The sequence below is a fragment of the Microtus ochrogaster genome, unplaced genomic scaffold, assembly GCF_000317375.1.
Source record: "Microtus ochrogaster isolate Prairie Vole_2 unplaced genomic scaffold, MicOch1.0 UNK73, whole genome shotgun sequence".
Lineage (NCBI taxonomy): Eukaryota > Metazoa > Chordata > Mammalia > Rodentia > Cricetidae > Microtus > Microtus ochrogaster.
The window spans coordinates 222,264-232,925 of NW_004949171.1; the positions used below are offsets into that span (position 1 = coordinate 222,264).

General features: G+C 37.0%; 1 protein-coding gene across 1 annotated transcript; it reads right to left on the reverse strand.

The window, feature by feature from the left end:
- Positions 1-7,284: 7,284 nt before the first annotated feature.
- LOC101991532 (olfactory receptor 51G2-like) lies at positions 7,285-8,244 on the reverse strand. The gene has a single exon (XM_005370147.2). It carries the CDS (start codon positions 8,242-8,244, stop codon positions 7,285-7,287), a length of 960 nt encoding a protein of 319 aa, XP_005370204.1.
- Between the last annotated feature and the right edge of the window lie 2,418 nt (positions 8,245-10,662).

Sequence of the window (10,662 nt, forward strand, 5' to 3'; positions counted from 1 at the left end):
AGGACCACCCACCTCCATCCAGGTCTAGTAAGGTGAGCATCCAAACTGCCTAGGCTCCCACAAAGCCAGTATGTGCAGTAGGATCAAAAACCTATTGCCATTGTTCTTGAGTTCTCATTAGTCCCACTATCATATGATTTTAAGGCACTTTTCTCATGTATGACTTTGTATCTCTTTCACTTGTTTTAGTGACCCATATGATATTATTGAAACGTAAAGTTTTAAGGATGAATTGAACAAGAAAATTAATAAATAAAATCCACTCATTTTAATTCCTTTATGATCACACTTTGGCAGCTGCAAATAGGAAAGCACATTGGCCTATTCAACTTCATATCTCTTATATTAGTACAGAGAGAGCATGTTTTGAAAACATTGTATAACAAATTCTATTTACAGTTTATTTTAATTCTTATGTAACCTAATCAGATAATGAAGGACAGAGATGATGAGGCTGAGTTAAGTGGAATAGAAAGCCCTTGCAGACGGAAAGTACGAACATCAAATACAAAAACAAAACCTGCAGTTTGTGCTTGGAATGAAGATGTTGATGACTATTCAAAGTTTTCAAATGATCAAGAAATGTCACATATGTAGTGAGTGTAGCCATATGTTTCGGCCTCTCTGTGGCTGCCCTCCAGAGATGCTCTTTCTCTGACATGGCCAGTGATCAAAGAAAAGAAGACCTGGGATAGAATCAAACAGGCAGTGGTGATGTCCTCTAGACATAACCATATTATGTTATGGTTATGTTAACCATAATCTCCCCAGAACTCTAATATGGAGGCTGTTTATCTCCTTCTTCTCTTAAAGACCATAACTTTAAGGGATTGCCCATGGTGTCATGTCACTGAGATTTCAAGGTGTCAATCAAACAGTAGTCTGAATAAGTCTGTAATGAGGATAAATAATCATTTTGTGGACCAAATATGACTTCAGCCTTTAAACTCAAATCCTAAAACATCAGGTTTAGTTTGTGTTACTTTAGACCATTTCTTTTTATTATATGCAATCTAGGGCTGGAAAAATTGTCAAAAGTTAAGAGCTCTTACTGCTGTTCCAGAGACTGGAATTTGATTCTCAGAATCCATATAATGAGGCTCACAACCACGTAGCTACAGCACCAGGAGATGCAATAACTTCTTTCAGCCTCTGTAAGCACCTGCACACAAGTAGTAAGCACTCACATATCTACAAATAAAAACTTAATTGTTCTTCTTAAGCTATATATTTTTTTCTATGCTTCCCTCCCTTCCTTTCCCCTCCCCTTCTACCCTAATCCGTGGTCCCCACACTCCCAATTTACTCATGAGATCTTGTCTTCTTCTACTTCCCATGTAGATTAGATCCATGTCGGTCTCTCTTAGGATCTTCTTTGTTGTCTAGATTCTCTGAGATTGTGAATTTTAGGCTGATTTTTCTTTGCTTTATGTCTAAAAGCCATTTATGAGTGAGTACATATTACAATTGTCCTTTTGGGTCTGGGTTAACTCACTGAATATGATGTTTTCTAGATCCATACATTTGCCCACAAATTTCAAGATGTGATTTTTTTTCCTCTGTGTAGTACTCCATTATGAAAATGTACCACATCTTCTTTATCCATTCTTCAATTGAGGGGCATTTATGTTGTTTCCAGTTTCTGGTTATGACAAACAAAGATGCTATGAAAACAGTTGAGCACATATCCTTGTGGCACAATTAAACATCCTTTAGGTATATATCCAAAAGTGGTATTACTGGGTCCTGAGGTAGGTTATTCCCTAATTTTCTGAAAAATTGCCGTACCTGTGTCCAAAGTGGTTGTACCATTGTGCACTTCCACCAGCAAAGCAGAAGTGTTTCCTTTTCCCCACAACCTCTCCAGCAAAAGTTGTCATCAGTGCTTTGATCTTGGCCATTCTTACAAGTGTAAGATGGAATCTCAGGGTTGTTTTGATTTGCATTTCTTTGATGGCTAAGGATGTTGAGCATTTCTTTACGTGACTTTCAACCATTTTAGATTCATCTATCGAGAGTTTTCTGCTTAGGTCTACACCCCATTTTTTTATTGGATTACTTATTCTTTTGATGACCAATTTCTTGAGTTTTTTGAATATTTTGGAGATCAGGCCTCTGTCTGATGTGGGGTTGGTGAAGATCTTTTCACATTCTGTAGACTGCCATTTTGTCTTGTTGACCATGTTGTTTGCTTTACAGAGGCTTCATAGTTTCAGCAGGTTCCATTTATTAATTGTTTCTCTCAGGGTCTGTGCTACTGGGATTATATTTAGGAAGTTGTCTCCTGTGCCAATGTGTTCAAGAGTGCTTCCCACTTTCTTTTCTATGAGGTTCATTGTGGTTGGTTTTATGTTGAGGACTTTGATATTTGAGCTTGAGTTTTGTGCATGGGATAAATATGCATCTATTTTCATTTTTCTACATGTTGACATCCAGTTATGCCAGCACTGTTTGTTGAATATGCTTTCTTTTTTGCATTTTATATATAGTTGGGGCTGTGTCTCTGGTGATCAATCTTCCAGATGCCAATAGATCCAAGGCTCTGATGGTTGCTCCTCATGGTGGAGTCAGGGCCACTCATCCCAGAGGTCACTTAGCATTCCCCAAGGTTGCTGGGCACTCCCAGGGGTCAATCTGTAACGACAGTGGTCATTTTGGCCTGCTCCCGCTGAGGTCATTTGCTTGGGCCTGCTTCTGAGCTGAGGTCACTGGCTCAGTCCTGGTCCCATGAAGGTTCTAGTTTGGGCCTGTTATCACAGATGTCCCTGGCTCAAGCCTGGTCCCATGGTTAGTTGTTTTTTATATTCATTTTTTTGCTATGATCTTTACTATATATATCTGGTGTGATTCAGTTTGATCCTGTTTGAACCGAACTAAACTGGTTTGATCCACTTTGAGCCAGCCTAAGCCAGTTTCAGCCGGTCTAGAGCTTTTTGATTCGGTTTGAACCAGTTTGATCTGGTTTGGAACCAGTTTAAAAAGGTGTGATCCGGTGTGAGCCAGTCTAAGCCGGTTTTATCTGAATTGATCCAGTTTGATATGATTTTGGTCTGGTCTAAACCGGTTTGATCGGTATAAACCATTTTGATACGGTTTGATCCACTTTGATCCGGTTTGAATCTGTCTAACACAGTTTAATTCCGTTCCAACCAGTTTGATCTGGTTTGGAACCAGTCTAAACCGTTTTAAACTGTGTTTGATCCGGTGTGAACCACTTTAAACTAGTTTGAGCTGGTTTGACCTGATCTAAACCGGTTTTATCTGGCTTGAACGAATTTGATCCGATTTTGGACTGGTCTAAACTGGTTTGATCCAGTTTGAACCAGTTTGATCTGGTCTGATCCAGTTTGATGATGTTTTAACTGAACTAAGCTGGTTTGATCCAGTTTGTTTATACATTAGAATTTTGTTGAGGAAAATTTACATAGGTTTATGAAAGTGTAGCTTCATTTATCTTTCTTCAAGTCTTTAAATTATGAAGTTTTGTTTAATTTTGCTTTTTATAAGTATGTTACAGTTGAATGCAATATGTCACCCACAGTCTTATGTGTTTGATAACTTGGTCAGCAAGTGTTGCTGCTCTGAGAGACTGTTGGAACTATAGAAAGGTAGAGTCTTCCTGGTTGGTGTTAGTCAGCAGATTTTGTCATTTATCTTCTGGTCATTGTTTCAGATTTATCTCTCTGTTTCTTTTATTGTTTAGAAAATTTTTATTTTTATTTGTGTGTGTATTTTTGTGTGTGTGTGTATGTGTAAGCATTCAAGTGCCCAAGAGAAATAAAAAACATTACTTCAAAATATGCTTTCATCAATGGACAAACAAGTGTAATATATTAAAATGCACCAACATATTAGAATAACAGAGAGCAATATTTTACATTCAACCACTTTTTTCAAGCACTTACATTGTTTCTAGATATAAAATGTTCAGTAGGACATAGTAGGAAACAAACACCTAATCAGTGTTTGCTGTTATTATAAGTGGCATTTTCAAACACCCACTCTTAGTCTTAAAACTCTCATTATTTTTAATAAATATGATCATGATAATTATAGATATTGGAGCTCTACCACACAGAATTAATTAACAAGTTGATTAAATTAGTTTCTTAACTATGATGAAGATAATAATGATACCTACTGTTAAAGCACATAATTGTAATTTTGCATCTACAGATATTTTTTTCTCACTTGTCTTTCTGCTAGCTTTTTATGCATAATGCTGCACATAGCAACTAAAATAAACTCTACCTAATGAAATTTTTAAGAGGATTGCCTCAAGATACAGTATCTGTACAAAGACATTTACCTATGAATGGTAGGAATATACAAGAGCTCTGGCTTTCGAGGATGAAGTCCTCAGTGGGAAAGTTGGCAGTTATGTTAGCACTGCACCAAGTTATAACGATGGTTAGCTATGTTCCTGGGCTTCAGAAAACATGGAGATTCCATGTCTATACAAATGAAGACAAAACAGTGCAGTTATGTGCAAACATTTGGACATGAAAGCCCACAATTAGCCTTGTACATTCCCCAATACTGATATGAAAATTGAGTTACTATACTTTCATTCCACAATGCATATTCTCTAGAAACCTTTCCACATTGCTCAGTTGAAGTGGGATACAAATTAAAAAGTTAACATACAGAATGTGAACAGATATGTTTAATAGAAACAAATATCCTAAAATTAACAGTGTATTCCAGATCCCATACAGGATCAGAAACATGCAGTTCTAATGTAGAGCAAAGAAAATAATAATTCCATCAACATCATGAAACTCTGAGTGTTATCCTTATTTTGATGTTGTACCATCCTACTGTGAAGTCATTTCCATATGCACAGTTTCTCTATATTCAATATATGTATTTTTAAAATAAATTTGCCTGTGAAGATATCTCTTACGTGATGACTATAAATGTTATTAATGACGGTATGATGCTTATATTCTTCGTAAATGTTATTCTTAAAGGAGCTGGAGAAATGGTTCAGCAGTTAAGAGTACTTACTGGGGCAGACAGAGGTAGTACACACCTCTAATCCCAATGCTCAGGAGGCAGAGGAAGGGAGACCTTAGTGAGTTGAAAGTCAGCATGGGTTAAAATGGGAGTTCCGGGGTAGGCAGGACTGTTACACAGAGAAACAGAGACATGTCTCAAAACAACAACAACAAAAAATTTAAAGAGAGTACTTTCTGTTCTGGTAGAGGACCCAGGTTTGATTCCCAGAATGCTAATGGTGGCTTAAACTATCTGTAAGTCCAACCTCAAGAATCCTATATGTTTTTCTGGCCTCAGTGTGCACAGTTCATTCATTTTGTGCATATGCATTCATGCAAACAAACATTCATACACATCAAATCTTTAAAAACTATCTCCATGAAGTCGATTTGATTTTAAAGATGTAGCATATTATAAAGTGAATCATTACATTTAATATTCACACCTCTTGTTTCATTTTCTATTCCCTTTTAAAGATGAATGTGCTGCAAATGAGGTGATAAACAGGCCCAATAAAAGAATAAATAGGGTAACATTCTCTCTTTGTATATGTAAGAATTGTGTAGCTTGGTCTACTTGTGGGACTCCTAACAGTGGGAGCAGGGGCTATTCCTAATGCTTTGTTTGGCTTTGGGGAACCTATTCCTTGCACTGGCTTACTTTGTCCAGCCTTAAACACGAGAAGATACTTAGTCTTACTAGAACTTGATTTGCCATGCCTTTTTGATACCCATGGGTGGCTTGCCCCTTTCTGAACAAAAACAGAGGAGGCGTTGGGTGGGGGATTGAGGGGAGATGGAGAAAGGGACTGCGAGGAGAGAAGGAGGGGAAACTGCAGTTGGATGTAAAATAAAATTTTGAACAAATAAGAAAAAAAAAAGAACAAATAGGCTAAACAGATACAACTAAGCCAAATATAGGTGCAAACAATAGTTTGTGAGTTTTTCAGGATAACATCAGATACTCACATTTTGAACATTTTAATTTTAAATTATTAAAATGAATTTTATATTTAAAAATATAGTCTTGACAATTATATAATATTAAAATGAATATACAAATGAGTCACTTTTTCAAGAACAGTTTATTTCATAATCATTTAACATATAGCAACTTTAAGTCTTATAATAAGCACAATTCAATTGCCACAATTCCTATTTAAAACCTAGAAAAATGTGTGTGAAAATGCATGAATTACTTTTGAGGCATATAACTATAGGGGACACAGACACTCTTGAGTCTGAGCTTATCTTTTCATCTGGTTGTTCACCTGATTGTATTCAAGAAAGCCCAGCTAATCTTGAAAGAATTGTTATCCTACTCTGTGCATGACCACAGACTAAGTAACTCCAACACTATATTAAAAAGAGGTCTAGATGATATTAAAATTCCTAGGTTATCTGCTTCTTGCTAAGAAGAGCTTATACTTCAGTTATCACCATTTTTTAAATATGTGCATTTTAATATTATTGGATAAATATTATTATATAAATTACTATTGGGACATATTTAATTCAGTGAGTTATAGCATTAATTTCACCTGATCACATAACAATTAGAATTTGCTCTTTGCTTTCTTTTTTAATTTTAGTTAATTAATTTTTTGACTCTTTGCTTCCTTTAACATTAAAATTATTAGACTAGGGGAAACAGTTCACTGGTAGAAGAGTTTACTTCCAAGCACCAAGGCCTAGGTTTGGTCTCAGGCATCACAAAAAGAAAACAATATCCCCAAAAATTAAATTACAAAAATTTGAGGCTGCTCCTTTCTTTTCCATCCTCAGGTAGGGAAGAGATATGTACATAAATATTTGAAATTGATGCTAAGGGGTTTGAGTATAGGTCTACACTAAGCCATGGTACATTCTCATTTCTAGATAAAAAAAGTCCACCAACTTTAAGTACATTTTCACACATAATAATCATATAAGAATAAGGTATCTTAAAACTCCATGATATATTATATAATATAGAAAGTAAAACAAAGTCATTATATTCATGGATAAATCATCTTGAATGAAGTTTGAGACAGAAGTGGGAGAGGATAAATGGAAATGATTACCAATATACTGCTTTGCAACATATTCCTAACTGAAGAAGATTTATGAAGCAAATGTGAAGGCTGGCTCTCTGACACAGTGGAAAGCACCATGCTCTCCATTCACAGCCTCTTGGTGGTGCTTTGTTGACTTGCTTCTGCTTTTTATCTAGCTGACCACTCTGGAGCAGTTTACCAGGACTCACATGGCAAGTGGTGATGCCCTTCTTGTCTTGGTGAAACGCCTACATTGTGATAGAACTGATTTTGGGAGAACAAATGAGATGGAGGATTCCTTGGCGGATCTGCTTGGTCTTCACGCTATAGATGATGGGGTTAAGCACTGGTGGCACCATCAAATAGATATGAGCCATGAAGATGTGGATGAGAGGAGAAGAATGCTTGGCAAAACGATGGACGATGGATAACCCTATCATGGGCACATACAGAATGAGCACAGCACAGATGTGGGATGCACATGTATTGAGAGCCTTCAGCCTACCCTCACGAGATGCAATTTTTAACACTGAGAGAAGGATAAAAATATAAGATACAAAAATGCCCAGGGAGTCCATGCCCCACAGCAAAGTAATGAGGACTAGCCCATATATGACATTGAATCTGATGTCAGCACAGGCGAGGCGGATCATGTCCTGGTGCAGACAATAGGAATGAGAAAGGACATGGGAGTGACAGAAGGGAAAAAATGCTAGGCGTGCCATAAGTGGAATTATCAAGATGGAACTCCTGAGCAGAGCTGCAATCCCAATCTTGGCAATAAGCTTTGGGGTAAGAATGGTTGCATATCGCAGAGGGTGGCAGATGGCCACATACCGGTCAAGGGCCATGGCCAGGAGCACAGATGATTCAGTGAAGGAAAAGGTATGAATCAGAAACATCTGTACCACACAGATATTGAACTGGATCTCTCGGGAAATGGACCACAACACTCTGAAAAGGGAAATCATTGTGGGCAGGGACATGGCCATGTCAGTCAGAGAAAGCATGGCCAGGAAGTAATACATGGGCTCGTGGAGCCTTGGGTCTGTCCTCACGATATGCAAGATCATGCAGTTTCCTGTTATGCCAATAAGGTAGAGGAAGCAGAATGGGATGGAAATCCAGTGGTGAAACTCCTCATAGCCAGGGATGCCTGTGAGGTAGAATGTGGAGGACAAGATGCTGCTGGAATTTGAGGTTGCCATTGAGCTGACTGCGAGAGCACAGTCCAGTTCCACACTTATTCTGTAATGGGGAAGGCATTGACAAGGCCAGAATCTGTGTCGGGAAAGAACAGTGGATACGGGCAACAATAAACAGAAAAAATAATCTTCAATGATTATGTACACTCACTACTCAATCCAGTATATACCCTACTTCATCATCTGCATTTCCTTGTTAGTTAACATTAAAGTAACATATTTCCTTTACTGCCATCAAGACCATCCCTTCAGCTTCCCAAAGGAAGCCTGTTAAAGCTTCCTCTGGTCTTGAGAGGGAACAAAGAGATCTAAGGAAAGTGGGAAACAAAAAGGGTAGTAGAATACAATAATATGACAGCAGTGGTTGGAATTCACTGAAAAGAGGAAGTGAATCATCTTGGAGATAAGAAACTCATTATTTTGCATAGTAACCTAAAATCAACAGTTAAAAAGTAACACTATATTGAAAAAAAAAGAAAAGAGAGAAAGAAAGAAAGAAAGAAAGAAAGAAAGAAAGAAAGAAAGAAAGAAAGGGAAAGGAAAAGAAAAAAGAAATGGGATAGGTCAATTTCATCTCTTTGTCACACAGTGATGACCTAATTTATGACCCATCCATATCAAGATATGAATCACCTTTTAATATTTTCTCTACCATGAAGCTCCTCTGATACTGTGGACTACATGACATGCTTTGTATTCAATCCAGTCTCACTTCTGAAAGGAAAAGCTTCTCCATGTTGCGTGCAAATAAAGCCCTAGGAAATTCACAAGCTGAGTTCAGGCAGCTAGAATAGCATTCTGAAGTTCCCACCTTTCTACACCTGGTAAGTACTACTCCTGTTAACTTACAAGCCTTCATACTGTAGCTTTGCTTGATTTTGACAGTCCAGTTTCTATTGCTTCTGACCATGTAGTTTCAAACTCACCTTCAAAACATTTCATGGTTTCCAGCATTTTCCTAAAAGTGGAGGCTGGAATTTATGTTTTTTTTTTTATAAATTTGAAATTTTTGGAGACTCTGAGATGTAAGAAAGTATTGAAAAGTTACTGGTGTTTGGGTTGGAGTAGGAATTTTAAGGTCTGCAGAAATTTTAACTTCATTCTGAAATTCCTCCTCTGTTATATCTGAAATAGACCTTTCTCTTATGTAGACAAGTTCATGGACAGATGCTACCTCAAGTGGAAGTCTGGGGCATCTAAAGAAAGGTCTGGTTATGAAATTTTTCTAGTTTAAGTTGGGTGATACAGGAATACAGGAAAGAGACAGACAGACAAAGAAGAGAGAGAGAGAGAGAAGAGAGAGAGAGAGAGAGAGAGAGAGAGAGAGAGAGAGAGAGAGAAAATATAACTAAAATTATGTAATTAAATGAGAACTTTTTACTTCCTGAGCTCTCTTGGTTCTTTTCTTCTTTCCTCTCTTCTGCTGCCTGCCATCCTCCCTTTTGCTTCTCAACATCCGTTCTGTGTTTCCTTTTATATTTTCTCGGATCTCACATGCTTTGTAAAACAGTTGTTCTTACCGTAAGTGAATGTTTTAACTCTGAAAGCAAGCATGATGAATTAATAAGGCTTCCTGTAGTCCTTAGAGAGGAATAAGGATTCATGCAGGAGAGAGGCTATAACCCTGTAGTGCCAACATTCCAGTTTGTGGTTCTTTCCAATACCTTTTCTGCACTGCTATCAACAAGATCACAGCAGGATGTCACAATTTAAGTGTAATGGATAATGAATTCTCTAGAGATTTTTAAATATTTGTTACCTCTGTGTCTGGAAAAACTGATGCAATACAACATGTAATTAGATATGGGTTTGCATTCAGAATGTGGGACAACAATGAAAAGCTTCAGGTGTGGTCTAGACTGTGGGAAAACAGACTCTATAGCTAAGCACTGTAGGTAACTAAATTTCAGTTCTAGGTAATAACAGATAGAAAATGATTCATTATTTGGCTGTCTTCTTGAAAATCACTTAGTAGACTATAGAGCCAATTTCATATCTAAATCTGGTTCTCCAAAATGGTACTTCCTTTAATATTTCACTGTTTCCTACCAAAGAAAATAGATGAAATATTTTTAGTCTAAAAATATATAGCAACTTTTGCTCAAAGAATAACTCATTCACAAACATATTACAATAAAAAACAGCTATTTATTTTATCTCTGCCAAATTGTCTGATAATCTTGATCCATAAATTTAGCCTTAAATGTCTCACTACATGGAAGAATATAGTGGTTTCCACTCAGAGTTGTATTGTGAGATACCAAATAGACCACACTGAGTAAAAGTGGACACAAATGTGAACAGCATGATTGACTTAGTTCTAATATTACTGTATGTCTATAATGGAATATGCCGATCTCTAGAGTTTAGCTTGAGAAAGTCAATAATGGAAAACAAAGAGGATAATATATAGCTTGGCAC